At 42.0% G+C, this 18,714-nt stretch overlaps 3 protein-coding genes and 1 non-coding gene across 6 annotated transcripts in view; 2 read left to right on the top strand and 2 right to left on the bottom strand.

Annotated features, from left to right (window-relative positions):
- The first annotated feature begins 1,064 nt into the window (after positions 1–1,064).
- Positions 1,065–6,168, top strand: LOC148903203 (uncharacterized). The gene is made up of 6 exons (XM_088994988.1): positions 1,065–1,197; positions 2,553–2,973; positions 3,086–3,323; positions 4,299–4,548; positions 4,623–5,043; positions 5,760–6,168. Exons 2-6 carry the CDS (start codon positions 2,567–2,569, stop codon positions 5,995–5,997), a joined length of 1,554 nt encoding a protein of 517 aa, XP_088851114.1. The 5' UTR covers positions 1,065–1,197; positions 2,553–2,566; the 3' UTR covers positions 5,998–6,168.
- A 736-nt stretch (positions 6,169–6,904) lies between these two features.
- smim11 (small integral membrane protein 11) lies at positions 6,905–8,850 on the bottom strand. 2 transcript variants are annotated; one of them, XM_088994860.1, is made up of 3 exons: positions 8,775–8,850; positions 7,566–7,772; positions 6,905–7,177 (listed from the first exon to the last, which is right to left on the bottom strand). In XM_088994860.1, the coding sequence occupies exons 1-2, from the start codon at positions 8,787–8,789 to the stop codon at positions 7,584–7,586; spliced, it is 204 nt and encodes a 67-aa protein (XP_088850986.1). In that variant the 5' UTR covers positions 8,790–8,850; the 3' UTR covers positions 6,905–7,177; positions 7,566–7,583. The 2 variants fall into 2 exon arrangements, with proteins under 2 accessions (XP_088850986.1, XP_088850911.1); XM_088994785.1 differs by having other exon boundaries at positions 6,905–6,972.
- A 367-nt stretch (positions 8,851–9,217) lies between these two features.
- trnas-cga (transfer RNA serine (anticodon CGA)) lies at positions 9,218–9,299 on the top strand. The gene has a single exon. It is a non-coding gene; the product is annotated as a tRNA-Ser (tRNA).
- Positions 9,300–10,293: 994 nt separating this feature from the next.
- LOC148903200 (IQ motif and SEC7 domain-containing protein 1-like) overlaps positions 10,294–18,714 on the bottom strand; it is a 52,672-nt gene continuing 44,251 nt past the window's right edge. For both annotated transcript variants that reach the window (XM_088997771.1, XM_088997779.1), the window contains one exon: positions 10,294–17,290. In XM_088997771.1, coding sequence (XP_088853897.1) covers positions 16,097–17,290 — 1,194 coding nt within the window. In that variant the 3' untranslated portion in view covers positions 10,294–16,096. The remainder of the gene's footprint in view (positions 17,291–18,714) is intronic.

Raw genomic sequence — 18,714 nt, 5'->3', positions numbered from 1 at the left:
TTAGGTTCATTTGTGTCAGTAAATTGTGCGTATTTGTCTATGTGAGTGAAAAAAATATTGTCACTATTTGCCTGGTGAATAGTCCATAATTTGCCTGCATATCCCTCAAATTCAACTGCAGTAGGATACATGGAATACTCCACAAACTCCTCCACAATGAAACATTTCTTTCCAGCAAACAATATGTCTTTGTTCATCTGTCTCAGCCAATGATATAAACTGACAGGCCGAACTCCTATCCAAACCATGATGACAGCTCAGAAAAAAAGGGGCCAACTGACATCAAATCCCGACTTCTTCCTTAGGGACCACAACCCTCAAACGTCTACGTTGCGCAAATTGAGTTTATGTGTGTGAATGCGTGTATGTGTGTGTGAATGCGTGTATGAGTATGTGTGTGTGTGTGTGTGTGTGTGTGTGTGTTTTTTGTGTCAGAGAGAGAGAAAAAGAGAATGAGGGAGAGAGAAACGTTTTGCCTGAAACGTTTTACCTGAAAAAACAGTTAGTCAAATGTGTTTTTTACATTTATTACTTTAAATTTCTCTTTTGTTATGTTTTAATGTATGTATGTTTATTCTGTATACAAATTTCATGAGCCCAAACGGGAAAATTGGCTCACCATAAGTTGCGATAATGAGCAAAACTAACAGGATTTGTTAATTGTATAATATAATTAAAAATTAAAAATATTATAAATTATTATTATTACTACCAGAATTATAATAAAAATACAGTACAATATAATACATATTGATTTATATAGCGCTTTAACAACAGCTGAAGCTGCAACAAAGAACTTAACATGGACACGTGTCATATACAGGAAATAATAATAATAATAATAATAATAATAATAATAATAATAATAATAATAATAATAATAATAATAATAATAATAATAATTTTTTTATTATTATTATTGCTTGTGGCTTTGGACAAAAACCCATTTGCCCAAACTTGACATTCCAACAACGGACTGCAGAGAGCGGCAATACGCCACAGATCACAGATGTGACCCCCCCCACCCCAACTATCCCCCACCACAAGTCCTCATTTGATGAGCTCTCCGACACACCTGCCCGCAATTGAGTCGTGGTGGTGCGGAAATAAGTCGTTTTAACGACCTCTCGTTGATCTTGACCTGCAGCAACAAATGAAACGAAAATATTTATAGATGTTGATAACGTTTGCAATCAGGTGAGTTTTGGCTCGACTACTGTACTTTAGGCAAATATGCCATGGTCAGCTAACTTGTTAGCCAAAGATATAGTTCGTTTTGTTTTAATTGAACATTTTCGTCGTTTCACGTTATATTATGCAATGAATTTGACAATCCTTAATGGTAACTGTTGTTTTGATTTAGTTGGTCATGACCTGGAGTAGTAAAACACGCGAGTCTAAATTTGCATCGTTCCAATGTCTTATGCTCTCCAAATCTTCTTTTCCTTTCGGCTTTCCCTTCAAGGGGTCGCCACAGCAAATCAGTGTCCTCCATCTTTAGAGGTTTGATCCGCATGTTTGTTTTGGCCAAGCTTTTAGTGGGATGCCCTTCCTGACACAACCCTCTGCACCCTCGGGCTTGGGACCGGCATAAGAAGATTTGTGTCCCTTTGTGGCTACAGAACAAGCAACTCGCTCAGTAAAAGGCTCCCAAACACAAATGGTCAAAAAAGCAAAAACTATACTCTTGTGCTCTTCAAATGCACATACAAAAACAACAGTGTAAACAGAACTCTTTACCGTACATATTTTGTCCCCCCGAAAAGAAAAGATCGAGACCCATGATACTAACCACTTCCACAACTTGAAAACCGTTCCTTTTCCAGACTAATATGTTTATTTATCCCAGTACAGAGTCAATAATCATTTTATCAATAAGAACACTGAAGAATCCAAATGGACTCAGTTCTGCTAGGTTTTCATCGTTATTCCAGGATTTCCTGTGAAAGTACGTATTTGCTCCTCTGCCAACACAAGGCCTCTCCAAGCTCTCCGCTCACTCCCTCCTCATCCACCTCCCCACTTGTCGAGAAATGGTCATTGTACGATGAACTGGAAGAGTTATCAGAAGTATTCAAGCTTTTGAGGGAATAATTTACTTGCGAAGGCGGAAGTATACGCTCACTCTGTCTGTCTGGAAGAAAATAATCTGTTGTAAATGAGATAGGACTTTTGAGGGAATGTTCATATTCACTATCATCCGTAGAACTAGACATTTGGGGAGTAACACTTGAAAATGCTCCAAAAATGAATGCAAATATGGATGCGAACAACGGCTGTCGGAGCAAGTCTTGTAACAACACAGCTCTACCCTATCGTGAAATACTGATTTCACACGCAAAATGGTTCACAAAGGTTTAAAATCGACTAGTATAGACGTATGTAGCTGGTCTTTGAAGGTAAGAATGAAGACGCATATACTTGTCGGACTGAAAAAAATATTTTGTTAAAACGTGTATATATGTTTCTGCTGGGGAAAGGGTTAATAGAGGAGTCATTTGTGAAATGGATTGATAGTTCTCACTTGTCATTTTCCCTAAATAATTGTGCAGGGTTCCCTCAGAATATGGAGGAGGTAGTCGACAAGCACAACAGAAAGAGTCCTGGCTCGGAGCAAATGCGCATGGCAACCATTTCCTCCCGTAGTGACTGTCAGATGCCAGGAAATGGTGGCGAGCCGGACCATCACGTTGGTGTGCAGATGACTCCTTTTGATTCGTATGAAGAATTCTTCTGCAGCAGCCAGACTTCGGTGCATCTGGTCAGTGCCCTCGTCACTTACACAGAGCAGCGCAGCGATGTCGTCAAACAAGGTTACCTGGGCAAGCTTGAGCGGAGCCACAGAAGATATTTTGTCCTCAGAGCAGGAAGTCACACCGGACCGAGCCGACTTGAATGGTACAAGTCGCAGCAGAAGTTTGCAGCCATGGAGAAATCGTCTGGAAAAGCCTTGTTTGGGCTGAGCAAGAAGGGGTTTGTCCTTTTTGTGTTGTTTTAAGGCAAAGATTTGCACACAGGCTTTCTACTTGTTTACTGCTCCGGCTGCAATGATTATGGTAAAATAAAACAAGCTTTTCTTTCCCAGGGTCATTTACCTGAGGTGCTGCATTAGTGTGGGCCGCCTGAGTAGTTTGAGGAAAGGCCTGACGGTAGCACTGTATGCTCAGGACCAGACGATGGTGCTGGTGGCTGACAACCAGCAGGATCAAGAAGTGTGGTACCTGTCCATCAAGAAACTGATGCAAGAGTATCGGGATGAAGATCAGGCGTGTGATGATGACGATGGCTATTGCACTCTACCACCTGCAGCCTCCTTCAAAGAGGTGTGATCAGCTTGTCACTTTTTGGACAGCGTAAACAAAGAGTAATCTGCTTTTTTGGAACTTGAAGCTACTTTAGAGAAGGCATTTGGTCAAAATACCTTTGATTTTAACTGAATTAGAATAAATTAACTCATTCACTGCCATTCACAAATTTATTGGGGAATTGAAAATGTGACGTAGATCACCTGTGTCAAAGTTAAAGCCCGGGGACCAAATCCGGCCGACCACATCATTTTTTTTTCGGCCCGCGAAAGCAAATCAAACGTGTGAAATTCCATGATGCTTGCTAAAATCCTAACCAATATTTCATATTTTGGGATGTAAACCACAATAACAGTCATTATTCTTGACTTCAGATTTGAAAACTAGTTATTCATTAATTTGTTGTGTGATTCAATATGATTCAAATAGTTCTGAAGAGGAAAGCATACATGTTTGCAATCGATTAAAGAATTTATTTTTGCCACAAAATGGCGACCTCCTGTGGCCACCTCCATTTCCACAGGCTGATAAATTCCTTATATGGAGCTTGGACGCCCTCTTCTGGCCTCCTGGCGGGTTTTGGGTGCAACACAAGGTCCCCAGACCAAACGGGTACAGCAAAATACATTGACGTGATGGAAGGACCGCTACAATGCGTCTTTTTTTACGGTAATGGGCGGTCCTTTAGTGACGTCACGTACGGACTCGTCGCCAACTCAAAAACAAGACTTCCTGAATATTCAGCGCGAGTCTTAAAACGTAAAATATAGCTATATACGGTGGAATCTTTGTAAAATACGCTCAGTAGAAGTCATTTGAAGCCATTTTACAAATTATGGACACAACTTGTAAATATTATAAAATGTATTTTACAATGGTAATTAATAATTTTGTCAATGATTCTAGTTTTATAAAAGTAACTCGACATTCATGCTTTAAATAGTTTTTGTACAAGTGCGAAAATTATTTAAATTATGCTAAATTTTGCTCAAGGTTTGGCCCGTTTCGGTGAATCCGCGAGGTCTGGGTCGCTCCAAGTCTCTGGCAGGTGAGCTTCACCTCTGCCTCACCGAGACCTCTCTCATCCTGTTCCGAGTGGGCGCGTGCACTGACTTGCCCTCAATAACGATACCTTTGCTTGCCGTCCGTCGCTTCGGCCACTTGGAGGGCTCATTTTTCCTGGAGCTCGGCCGATCAGCACCGGTCGGTCCCGGAGAACTTTGGTTTGAAGCGAGAGACCAAGGTGCGACTAAGCTTTGTGCTACTTTGACATTTGACCACTGGAGCATGACCCCGTTTCTTCCCCTGCTTTGACAGCACAGCACATTCATGAAGTGGTTCGGGACACTGTCAGAGCGCTGCGGGCACTTCCGGATTTCAACCGGTCTCCAACCTCCAAACACAATCCGCTCTTGGTCCACAAACGCTGCAGAGCCAAATACAGAGAGAAGAAAAATTCCAGCCTCCCGTCGGGCCCAGTGCATTCCCCAGAACACAACACAACAGAACCTCAATCTCCTATGAACTTCCATAGCCCCGACTTTCCTGAGCCTGACCGCTACATGGACATGAGGAAGCAGCCCTGTGCTGGTGAATGCTGTGAGGGGGAGGGCGTCGGTTACATGATGATGCTGTCACCGCAAGGTAGCCGCAGTTCTTGTGTGTTGCCTCTGGATGCTTATGTTACTATGTCAAGCCCTCCAAAAGACTCCATTTCACCTCAGGGTGGCGTTGACAGGTATGATTTGTTTACCCCCATGCCACACATTTATATGGTGGAAATTGCAACTATTCGCACAGATTCAAACCATTTACGTGGATTCGGCATTAATTAGCAATTTCATTCAGCCACAGTAACTTTTTTTATGATTTGGATCAATCAATGTAGATTACTGGTAGCTTTCCTCCAGTCGTAGTTATCATTTTCAAAATCATACCGTTGCAATGCACAAATATCTTCAGTTAATTATGTGAATTAATAGGAAAAACAGTGCGATATTAACTGATTCTCTGCCATTCCGGAATTTAATGACGTGGAGCACCATTCCAGAATTTGTTTGGGGGTGCCGATAAAGCGCATGTCAGACCTCAGGCAATGTTTTATTGCTTCCACGAGGGGGCAGTCCTTGCCTTTTACACCAGACCCATATAACTTAGGACTTAACTTTTTTTTCTGATGAAAGAAGAGCGCTTGAAGTTTCTTACGCTGCATTGAATGTTTATGTAGTCCTAAAATTCAATGACAATGACAAAAACCCTGGCACTGGAGTGGCCATATTTTTACTCTTCTGGCAATGAATGAGTTAATTTCATGACAACAAAAGCTCTTAAAATTCCAAACTTCAATTGCAATTTTTTTCCACAATAATAGTTTTGAAAAATAAGTCCCCAAAATTCACAAAAGAACTGATGACCTCTTGCTTGTATTTGATTGACCTTTTCTTCCTCTGACAGATGTTTTCCTCTCTCCCCATCACATCGTCAAATCAACAAGGGACATCTGCAACTGAAGTTGGGATCCATTCACTTAACCAAACGACGCACCAATACTCCTGAACAAATGATGCCACTTGCTCAAATTGCACCACTCCAATCTAGTCCCCAGTCGAGCTACTTGCAGGAAAAAGAAAGGCTCGCTATAAGATCTCGACTCGCATCATGTTTCCCATCGTGCCTGATAGCCGACGACTGATTCGGAACACGTGTTGTTGTGTTCTCAATTGATGCCTCACATCATGTTTTCATGCAGATGCACTATGTGACGTGTCTTTCCTGGAACAGCAATTGAGTCACATTGAGCATTTAAGTGCAGAGCACTACAAAATTGTTGGATCAACACCAGGGTGTGGCTTTCACTGAAAAATGTTTCACGGTTGTTTAGTCTGTATACATTAAAGTCACTTGAATGCAACCTGTCTATGCACTTTGACATTTTTTTTGTCATGTGCTTTGCGTCAACGGTTGGAAAACAATTACACTGTACTGTATGTCCAAATGTCAAAAGATTGTCATACAATTTAAGAATGGGTAGCTTTTTTGTTGGTAATGGGAAGTTCTGTAGAACTGTTTTGGTTTGTAACATGAAACATCAAGTACTTTAACTTTAATAGGTTTAGCATTAGGAGTGAGTCATCAGATTATGATTAATCTCGTGACACTTGTTTATCTTTGTAAAACTCTGATTTCAGATGAGATTACCTGGCAATAACCGGTCCAGGCTGTGCACGTACTGGATAAAATAATACTGTAGTGTAATTATGAGAGGGATTTCACGCATTGAAGTTTCTCAGAATTTAGAGTTGAAGATAATTAAATGTTATTTGACATTGAAATCCAACAACACTGATTTAAGATACCAACTCATAAATTGGCTTTTCTATGATATCATTAGTTCCTAAAATCTTGAATTAATGTTTTTTTTCCCTTGAGAGTAATAAGTCGGAGGTCGCCAGTAATAGCCTTGTACATGATCAGATATCGCCTATCTAAAATGTGCAATACATAAATTGGATCACAAAACACGCCACATCGTGCAATATTGTGAGTGTTGAAAAATCTTTACTCCATTTACCACCAACAAATACACATTACAAAATTCAATAAATAGAAAGATTTAATAAGACATGAGATCATGTTGCAGTCAGGTCACTTGACATGTTGCTTGACCCTAGAAAGTGAAAAGACAAGACACAGTTGACATTATGACAGTGTAATTGGGGGCGTACTCATATTGATAGCATAACGGAGCATTTCATTTGCTTCCAGTCAAAGTCACTAAATGGCCTGCCCTCAGATGCATCTAAAAGAAGGTCCTGAGCAATTATCATTTGGTATAGGCGGCATTCATCAGATTTTCCCCCCTCTTCAGCACTCTGGTCAGAAAAGTTCAAAGATTGCTCATTGTAAACAATAAACTGGTTCAGTGCCTTGTGGCTGTGCTGTTGATATTTGTACTACAACCAACATACAGTATGTGCCTTGTCAGAGTATCACTGCTATAGAAACATAGAGATATGCAGAGACCGGCCTAGATATAATGGTTCGCTCATGTGCCCTCGATGGACGCATATTTTGGAAAAGGAGGACTTTTTTTTCAAGAAAAAAAAATGAGAAAGTAAAGATGGAAATGGAACAAAACACCCATTTCTGGAGATATATTTTACCAGCCATGTGTTGGGTTTCTCACACTGAAGAAAACCTGTATGCGAGTTCTGTTTCAAAATACAATTGGTACATAAAGTGGCATATAGGCTTTACTACCAGCGTCGAGCAGCTCTCTCAGTCTTCCTTTAAGTTATCGATGAGCTCCTGTGTCCTCTGGGCCAACGTCCTCCTCTCGGCCCGCTGCTGCTTGAGAGCTGCCTCTGCTTTCTTACTTTGGTAGATCTTCACGCCAGCAAAGCCCAAACATAGGATCAGTGTCTTCAGAGCCAAAATGTACAAGAGTACGGGTACGTTGTCCAAAGCCTGTCAACAAACAAAAGAAGTTCATTGTTCACCGAACCCTGAGGAGTGACTGAAAAAAGTGATTTGACATAAACTGGGAAGAAGCCCCAGTAAATAGAATAAGATGTCCACAATCTGGCAAAGGCAGGGAACGTCATCCTGTCAAACCCATTAACGGCCGCTGACGAAGCCTCTTGGATAGGAGGCGAAACGTCCGAAACCTTCACTTTTGTACAGATGACGGCTGAAGAAACCTTCTCATCGATTTATTTGTGAAGAAAAAAATAGACAAATGGATACCGATTCTGGAAGTATTCCTACATATTTGGGTGTGGTAGTCCAAGAATATATTTAACGTGAAGTGGCTAATTTGACCAATATATTTATGCATGTTTTCCAAGTCCTGTCAACATTTACGTTTTCCCCGTATTTATACATTTTCTATCATTTCAGATCATGTACGGCGTACAACAACTTTTATACGGGATTGTAATATTTTATAAGGGCAGCAATTACCCAATGTTTACAGGTATGATTTAGTCTCATTGTTGCAACACCTGATTCAAACGATCAGATCACCAGCAAGAACTACGGAAGCCTGACATTGAACATGTTGGACGTGCGGGTTTTGCCGAGCAGCTCATTGGTGGAATCAGCAATGTGTCAAAATGCACGCGCACACACACACACGCGCGCGTGCGCACACGCCACGACCTTCAGTTCCTAATAGCAGCATGCCAGGACCATATACGGATCGGTGGGAAATTACACCTCGGCAACTACACAAAAATCATCGAGTGGAACACTCGTGCACGTGTTTGATCATAACGGACAGGCACTACTATTGGACGCTTTTATGAAAACCCAACGGTAAACAGCGAGTACCACAACCGAGCGAATCAAAAATGAACATGACTCTCGCGACATGTAGGTTTTTGTCAAAACTAAAGTGAAAAAATCCCGTGTACTACAGCTCAAGCAGTCAATTACACGATTCTGATATAATACGTCTGAATCGATTACCTTCCAATTAATCATTTTAGCTTGTGAACGGTCAAGTTTGTTTTCAGCGAATCCAACAGAGGACTTCCTGAGGCGGGGCTTGATGTTCAATAGCCAATTAAAAGGCTTCAGACGTGTGGCACCCTGGGTAGCGGGGACAAATTTGTTAAAAGTATCTAATTTAATTCAATTGTATCCTAAACATATATACTATAATACGGTGTTCGTGTCTAAAATGTTTTATGCAAGTCTGACAAAGTACGCAAACATTTTCCCTCAGTCGTCACGTTCTGACTACGTCACTGGGTGTTTGGTTGGATTTCCGGAACACACGAGATATTAATAGCTGACAAATGTCAGTTACGCGCAATATTAAAAACACCCTGTTCAACAAGACACGTTGTATCGATCACCAATGCGATTGTTGGATAAAATTGAACTTCATGTGCAACTCCCGACATGTGGTCACGGTGGCCGAGAGGTTAAGGCGTTGGACTCGAAATCCAATGGGGTTTCCCCGCACAGGTTCGAATCCTGTTCGTGACGGCTAGTTTTTTTTGAAGGACCATATCATTGTGTTGTTCTGTCCGCCTCCTCCAACAATAGTTTACAATATTTAGAGCACACCCAAGGATACTGATTCCTTATTTGACTATAATTGTTGGATGCACAAAACCGGGTTAGATGGAGGACATTGATTCGCTGTGGTGACCCCCAAAGGGAAAAGCCGAAAGGAAAAGAAGAATTGTTATATATTTATTCATGAGAGTAGTTCACTTTACCACCTTCAATTATCACTTTCCGCTTTGGAATTTGCATGTTCCCCCTGTGCCCGCTTGGGTTTACTCCAGGTACTCCGGTTTCCTTTCACATTCCAAAAACATGTATGACAGGTTGATGGACCACTCCTGTACGACTGAGAGCTTACACAGACGTATGACAGGTTGAAGAAACACTCTAAAATCTAAATTGTCTCGTGGTGTGATTGTTCATCAACGTGTGCCCTGCGATTGGCTGGAAACCGGTTCAGGGTGTCCATCGCCTACTGCCCGAAGACAGCTGAAATAGATTTGAACATTCCCATGCACGACCTTTGTGAGGTAAACTGATTTAAAAAAGCATGTATCACCCACATTTCCCCCTGTATTTATTAATGACTGTATCTGTTACACATATGACTAATAACATGGCACAAATATTTTTCAAGTCAAATCTTAATTTATCTTGTCTTATCTTATCTTATCTTATCTTATCTTATCTTATCATACTGAGTGCTAGCTTTAAATGTGTTTAGTTTCTAAAATGGGGTACTTACTTGATTGCTCTGTGAATTTGTTGACGCGGCGGTGTGTCCAAGGGCCACAAAACAGATTTTATCTTCTTCAACACTTGCTTGTCCGCTGGCAAAAGTCAGCTAGGTGAGGCTCCAGCACATCCGTGACCCTCGTGAGTATAAACATTCGAGGTCATGGATTGGTAGATGTGTGGTTACACAGTATGACAAACATCAACAAAAAGAGGGCACAGGGCATCATTCCATCAACATGAACAGATTTTTATATGTTCAATGCAATAAATATTTTCACTTTGCCTTTGCAACATTGTCCAAAATAAAGTCACAAGTAATATATTTTTCTTTACATGGCTAAATCATCTTTAAAATAATGTAATCTCTGTGGACACATACAGTATTTGACACTACTGGTACAGTTGTACACGTACTACCTCAGCACAGGAAGCACAGACAACATTTGTGATTTGATATTCTTTAAAAGAAAAAAAAAACACACACACACACAATCCCTGTTCTGCCGGCAGCAGCGGTCATGAACGATTTCCTGTAAAATGAAAAATGTCACTGCCGGTTCCTGACGAAAAGAGCTGCTTTTCATTGAATACAACGTGTTTTTATGTACACAGTGGCTATTTATACAAAGTTCCATTCAGTGCAGATAGTGTAGAAATAAATAAGACATGCACAGCAATAATGGAAAGAGGAGCTGGGTTGGGAGAGCATCAACATGCTGCACCCTTCAAAAAGAAAACACAGATACGCTTTTTCAACATCCTCCAGTCTTTTGATTGCTTTTAAGTAAACGCTCAATCGATGCAAAATCGAACATGTCATGGGAAATAGTCCTTGTATATCAAATAATGTATTTGTAAGGGCAGTGTGAGACAAGCCTGTAAGTGTAAAAGTACGATCGGCAACAAAAGTGGCGCCGAATGGCAAGTTGGTGTCTGAACACCAATGACCCAAACACTGCACTGTCCGTTATATCATAGGATTAGTCTTGCAGTACTTTAAAATTAAATCGCTGTGACATAATTCCAAAAAACGATCTGAGCTTCAAAACATGAAGTCACATGATATATTACGTGTAAAGACATTGAAAGTTGTCACCAAGTCGTCAGGTCTTCGGATAAATTCAGCATGAAGTCAATAAAGTCCTCATCTAGTCCTTAAGTCATCTAAAGTGTTCCATGCAAAAACATTTGGAGCCTTATTTTCGGCGACACATGCGTGTGCTCTCGGCGTAAAAATGAGTGTGTCTTACTTTTCGTGTCAGGGCGTTACACGTCGCTGGGCGCTTCGGAAGACCAAGGGGGTTTACTATCAAACGGCTCCCAAGAACTAAGCCGTCTTAAATTTAGACCAGCTAAAAGAAAGTCTGAGTTGTGGCACAGCTGATACGACACAATTTCCATCATATTTCATTTGTAAATACAACATTAGCATGAGTCGCACCCTCTGAATCATTGTAGGAATCAATTAATTAAATGCATTATTATCATCCTTTTTAATGTCATTTTTAACTCATTCACTGCCAGACATGCAAAAATGTGTCAACTCCAGTGCCAGGGTTTTTGTCATTGTCAGTCAAATTCCAGGACCCACAGAATAGTGAGTTTTCGCACTACATAAACATTCAATGCAGCGTAAAAAAACCTTAAAGGACAACCGACCCCTCCGGACAAGTTGTGTCCATAATTTGTAAAATCACTTCAAATGACTTCTACTGAGCGCATTTTACAAAGATTTCACAGCATATAGCTATATTTTACGTTTTAAGACTCGCGCTGAATATTCAGGAAATCTTGTTTTCGAGTTGATGACGATCCCCACGTGATGTCACGTTTGGAACGCCCCTGACCGAGAAAGCGACACACAATATATTTTGCAGTACTTTGTTTGGTCTGCAAACTTCGTGTTGATGGCAAAATTAAAAGGAAAACACATAAATAACGCGATGGTGAATCGTTGTGTTACACCAAGACAACAATTTGATATTCGCTGACACAAATTCCCAGCAGACAAATCAGCCCATTTCCAAAGGAGCTTGGGCGCCATCTTCAGCATTTTCTGGGACACTACATTGCTGTCATTGACGGCTCGAATTGATATGGGAGGGCTCTTTTAATCGATTGCAAACATTTATGCTTTCCTCTTCAGAACTATTTGAATCATATTCATAACTGGATGAGTAACAAGAAAGCATCTTCCCCAAATCTGAAGCCATTGTTTGATTCTCGAGCAAGGCCGGACGTCTTGGCGTGACGTCACGAACTGGGGGCGGGACTTTCTGAAAATGCCCAATTCGCAGCTCAATTTTTTGCAGATTTTGGACACTTTAAGTCATTTTTATTGGTGTTTTGCATTTGACTAAAAATATCAGACTGCGTGTTTTAGATTTTAGATGCTATAAAACGTTTTTCTGATGTCAGTTAGGAAACAAAAAAAATGGTGTCGGTTGTCCTTTAAACTATTCTTTCATCAGAAAAAAGAGTTACTTCCTAAATTACTGTATATGGGTATGGAGTTATATGATCTTGAAATCAGGGCGGCTCTCCAAAATACAATGCAATACATACATATTGGCTTATATAGCGCTTTAATAGCAGCCGAAGCTGGTACAAAGCGCTAAAATGAAAAATAAGGGAAATGCTGCCCAATTGTGGAAGGGAAAAATATTGGCCATGGCCAGCGCTTTATCGGCACCCAAATGAAAAAAGCCAAAGCACAAACAAATTCGGGAATGGCGCTATGTCATATTTTTAATTCCCGAATGAATTCGTGAATGGCAGTGAATGAGTTAAGCTGCTTTGATTGGCTGGGAATTAAGTTGGCTATGTTGACGCCCTCTGCGAAAATACCCAAATAAAGAAAATTCCACCCATAAGTACAGTTCAATAGAATTTTGCGCTAGACTTGCATTATGTACAAAAATAGGGCTCTCTGAATCATCATCTTGCGTTCACCATAAAGACCTTTCAAGTCACCAAAATGCAAGTCACATGACGTAGTCTCGACAAAAAAAACTTCTCATATTCAGTGTAATAATGACAAGTTATTTGTCAAGTAAGCATTAAGTCATCAAGTAAAATGAAATGTACAGTTCAAAGACACAAGGTACAGTATCATCAAGTTGTCATCAGGTCTCATTACAAATACTGTATATGTTCAGTTGATAGACTTCAAGTCATCTTCAAGTTACACAACAGTTATTGTAAATACACTTGCAGTTATGAATTTAGGGGACATGTTCATTGAAGAATTTGATATTCAAGTGTACAGTAAATGTTTGTTAGTCAGACAATGCCTTTTTTGGTTCAAAAAAGAAAAGTATGACTGAGCGCAATCTTGTTTCTGGGGAATGAAAAAAGAGGGGTGCCAATAAGGTGTCCAGAGGCACACCATCATGTCGTTGGTGCATGTAACACATCACACTTATATTTGGGAAATAATCCTTTTCAAATGCATTCATCAGAACCCTGAAGAACACACAAGCACCCACATGCACGCAGCCACGCACAGGTGCAGACTAAAGAAAACACACTGTGCACACTTTACATGCACACATTTACAAAGGCGATGCTCCTATTTGCATAAGTGCAAAAAAATCAACATAATCATAGAAAAGTACACGTGTAGGTCCTCCCTAAAAGTCATAAATAGCTTTAAATTTGGTGTGATGTGAAGTGATAGTTCATTAAAACGTGATTCATATTTTACCATCCTCCTGTCAGAAGGCACCTTGTTCTCCACTTTGCAAGTTTCTTTTTAGGATTAGATGAATGAGCCGCATTTGGTGAGCAAGCGTTGCTATTGTATTATTCCATGTTAGGACAGTTCTAAGCAAGCTTCAGTGCTGAAGGGCCACATGATGATGATTCTTAGAAGGGGCAGATGCATGCTGTAAAATATGTCATTTGAATTAAATGACAATTTTTCGCATTTGAACCGATTACATTTTTTACGTTTTACCTCATTCACTGCCAGATGATGTGCAAAAATGTGTCCACTCCAACGCCAGCGTTTTTGTCATTGACACTCGAATTTCAGGACCCACAGAATATTGAGTTTCAGGACTAACTAAACATTCAGCAGCGTATGAAACCTTAGACTCTATTCTTTTATCAGAAAAAAAGTTACATCCTAAATTATATGGGTCTGGAGTTATATGAGCTTGAAATGAGGGCGGCTGTGCAAAATACAATGCAATACATACAGATTGTTTATATAGCGCTTTAACAACAGCTGAAGCTGGAACAAAGCGCTAACATGGAAAAAAGGGAAATGCTGCCCCCTTGTGGAAAAAAAAGACATTGTCAGAGGCCATGGTCAGCGCTTTATCGGCACCCAAACAAGAAAAAAAAACCTGAACACATTCGGGAATAGCGCCCTACGTGATATTTTCAATTCCCAAATAAATTTGTGAATGGCAGTGAATGAGTTAAGAGACTCAGAAAGCCATCGTCGATTATCACCCACCTAGAAATCAACACAACCTTGATCATTCGTGTAATTATAATAATTTGATTAAATTATGAAAATAGTAAATTTTAATAAAAAGAAACAAAAATAAAATTAAAGTATATAAACTTTTATATACTTTGAGAAATGAAACAATCTTATTTTGTAACTTCATGCTAGTAGTTAATTTAACTATATTTAATTAACCAATCGCTTCATAAAACAAATTGAATATAATAGTCAATTTCAGGAACATGTTTTGTAGTGGTGCTCAGATAAATCAGCCACGATCATGATCGGGCCAATAGTTTGTCCTACCATTTTATGTAGAATGTCAAAACAGCGTGGAAAACACTACTAGCTATGACATTGTAACATTCTCTACTTACAATATGCATTTGACTGTTTTCTACAATACACCCTGTTTGATCTCATGATAATAGCTTAATCTCCCTTCTTGGCAACATACAAAACACGTCTAGACATCAATATGCTTTTGGATACCTTTGGAATATCTGATACATGATACACTGTATACATCATCATGTGAGATTTTTTGCCTTGCGGTTTGTCCAGATGCAGATGTTTGTGTTTTTTCTTGTCTTGACGTTTCAGGTGATGTTGTCTTTGTGTTTATTTCACTTGATGTTTAGCGCAATGCTTCTTCAAATTCTTCTAATCTTGAAGGTGGTTCATTTTGGAAGGGGGGATTCTCCCATCTGCGGCCACTTCTCAAGATGTTGTCATTTTTCCACCCAATAAGTTTTTTCTTGCTCTCCTGGGGTTTAAGTTCAAAGGATGTCGTTAATATTGGTCAACTGTTGGCCTGTGGAGCCCTTTGAGATGAAGGACTATATAAATGAATTGGACATGATTCAGTCAAACGAAGCTTCATGAAGCACTAAATGTCAATTCCTCCAGATGGCACTCTTGGTTTAAGGTTCAGTGGACATTTAATGAGCTTCTATTCCACTACCTTTTTTCCAGAGCTTCACCAAGATTCATCTTCCTATCATGACTTGATGCTTGTCTTCCTGTCTTGATATTTACACAGAAAAACATGTGTATCATCGTACAAAATTGAATAAATGCTCCAATCCATAACAAGGAGAGTGAAGAAACCCTGTGAGCCACATTTTTACAAACCACAGATGTTAAAAAAAAAAAATCCTCCAACCTCTTTACACTCAGCAGCGATTACTTGAGTCATGCATGGCTCTAAGTGCACCAAGCAAATTAAAATACCCCACAACAGACATTCCTTGGAATTGTCAGGTTAAAACCTTGTTAGCAACGTGTCAAAATCGTTTTCACTGTTCTCTCTCCTCACGACAGCCTCCGCGCTCACCTAATGAGGGCTCAACCAATATCTACCAAGACGGGTGGCTCTAGCTGCAGGGAAAGTTGATATGAAAGTAACACAGGCTCAGTAATCTCCTCTTGCCTCTTCTTATTTCTCGCTGTTTAACCAGGCGGCCATTTTGATGCATCTGTACATGCCCTCCTCCCCTCCTTCCCCTCCTCCATCTGAATACTGCCGCCCGGTGGCCGGAGACGAGGTGGGTCGGCGTGCCGGCTCGCCAATTCCTCACACGACGGTGCTGATCCGACTGACCGGTTTCGACTTGGGCCCTGGGCCGCCGCCTGAACCCGGGTGCGGGGAGAGTGGCGCGGCAGACGGAGGTGGCAACGGGGAGTGCGAAGGAGGAGGCGGGATGGAGGACAGCGGTGGACACTGGGGAGCGTAGGGCTGGGACAGCGTCTGGGAGACCAGGCGTGCCGACGGGGTCTGGGGTGGTGGTGTTGAGAAGATGAAGTGCGTGGAGGGCGAGCTGGCGGGAGAGGGGCTTAGCGGTGAGTGGACAGCGTGGTTGTGAGAGTGAGCGTGAGGGTGGGGCTGCGAGTGTGAAATTGTGAGCGGGAGTTTGCCTCCGCCGCCCGTTCGAAAGAGTCCGTGCGGCGTCGTCGGTGTGAGCGGCGAGTGCGGGGAAAGCGGTGGAGGCGTGATGAAACCTGAGGCTGCGTTGTAGCGCTGGTGCTGGGCGGCGGCCTGCTGGATACGCTGATGCTGCTGCATATGAGATGGGGCGCATCCGGACTGGACCTGCCGTCGCGGGACCGACACTCTGTGCATGAGGGGGTGGTGCTGGGGGGCGCTTTGTACGTGGTATCGGTGATGGTGGTGGTAAGGTGGGGGGGGAGTCTGTTGTGGCTGGTGACCGCTGACCCCACCGCCCCCACTGTTGCCGTGGCAATATTGGGCGTGCAAAGCCTGGAGCTTGGACGACGCTCCTCCTGCGCCTCCTCCACCTCCAATGCCTCCCAGGTCCGATTGGCCAAGGTTGACAGATGGGGAGGGGCATGGGGAAGGGGAGGGCGGGTGAGCGATGGGAGGCTCGGGTGCGGGGTAATGGGGCGGGGAGGATATCATCAGGGGACTCGGGGGGCACTGCGGTGTTGGTGATGTCATTGTCAGAGGACCAGGAACTTTCCCTCTGCGGCTGCCAAAAAAGTTCCCCAGCCTTCCGCCGGCGCCTGGACCGACCCCCATCAACATCCCAGTGCCAGTCGCAGCCCCGCCCCCGCTCACGAGCATGGACGCGTTCGGGCCGCCCTGGTTGTGACAGAGCCCCGGCCCACCGCCCACCCCTGTACCGGGGCTCTGAGTAGGGCGGTGTGGCCGGTAGGCTGTCGGAGACGCGGGCGCCATCATGGGGCTGTAGCCGAGAATCCCGCCGGGGTGGTATTGCTGGTGTGGTCGCGGGCTGCTGATGATAGACCCCTAACAGGAACAGCACACAACTGCAATTAGATACCACTCAGCATGTTCCACTTTTATGAAGTACAGACACTCCCCTACTTACGAACATTTGACTTACAAACAATGGCACATACAAACATTTCTGTAGTAGCATATGTAGCATTCTCTCCAGTTGAACATGTACAGATCTTTGTAGAGCATATATGTTATTAAATGTTTATTTTTCAGTACAAACCAATACAGGTTACTTATACAAGCCTTAAAGGACAACCGACATCACTTTTTTGTTTGTTAACTGACATCAGAAAAACGTTTTATACCATCTAAAATATCCAAAACACACAGTATGATATTTTTATTCAAATGCAAAACACCAATAAAAATGACTAAAGTGTCCAAAATCTGCGAAAAATGGAGCTGCGAATTGGGCATTTTCAGAAAGTCCTGCCCCCATTTCGTGACGTGACGCCAATACGTCTTGCATTGCTGGAGAATCCAAACAATGGCTTCAGAGTCGGAGAATATGCTTTCTTGTTACACATCCAGTTATGAATATGTTTCAAATAGTTCTGAAGAGGAAAGTATACATGTTTGCAATCGATTAAAGAAGGTTTTCTGGGTCGTTTTAATGGCTCAAGACTGACGTGTGATGTCACAGAAAATGCAGAAGTTGGCGGCAGAGCATGAATCAGCCCGTTTCCACAGGCTGATAAATTCCTTCCATGGAGCTTGGACACCCTCTTCTGGCCGATTTTGGGTGCAACACAAGGTTTTCAGGACAAACAATACAGCAAAATACATTGAAGTGATGGACTGCTACAATGTGTCTTTTTTTGGTCAGGGGCGTTCCTTTAGTGACGTCACGTACGGACTCGTCACCAACTCAAAAACAAGACTTCCTGAATACTCAGCGCGAGTCTTAAAACGAAAATATAGCTATATGCGGTGGAATCTTTTTAACATACGCTCAGTAAAAGTCATTTGAAGCCATTTTACAAATTATGGGCACAACTTGTCCGGAGACGTCTGTTTTCCTTTAAACATACTTATATAAGCCATAAACATACATTCCATACAAGATCTAGCACTGAATCAACTTACGAACGTATTCACCTAACGAACGACCGTTCGGAACGTATCCCGTTCGTAAATTGGGAGTGTCTGCACCGTCCATCCATCGAAACAGTTTTTGATGTTTGTTTCCCCATAAGGGTCACTGGGTTTGTTGGATTCTATCCCAGCCGTCTTCGGGTAGTAGGTGGGGGAACTGGTTGCCTGAACTGGTTGCCAGCCAATTGCAGGGAACACAGAGATGAACAATCATCCACACTCACACTCACAATTTTGAGTGTTTCATCAGCCTGCCATGCCTAAAGAGGACCGCGAAACACACACACACACACACACACACACACACACACACACACACACACACACACACACAC

Source organism: Hippocampus bargibanti, linkage group LG01, assembly GCF_051943395.1.
Source record: "Hippocampus bargibanti isolate YZ-2025 linkage group LG01, ASM5194339v1, whole genome shotgun sequence".
Classification (NCBI taxonomy): Eukaryota; Metazoa; Chordata; class Actinopteri; order Syngnathiformes; family Syngnathidae; genus Hippocampus; species Hippocampus bargibanti.
The sequence above is the reverse complement of the archived record's forward strand: the minus strand, read 5'-3'. Positions and strand labels throughout refer to the sequence as shown.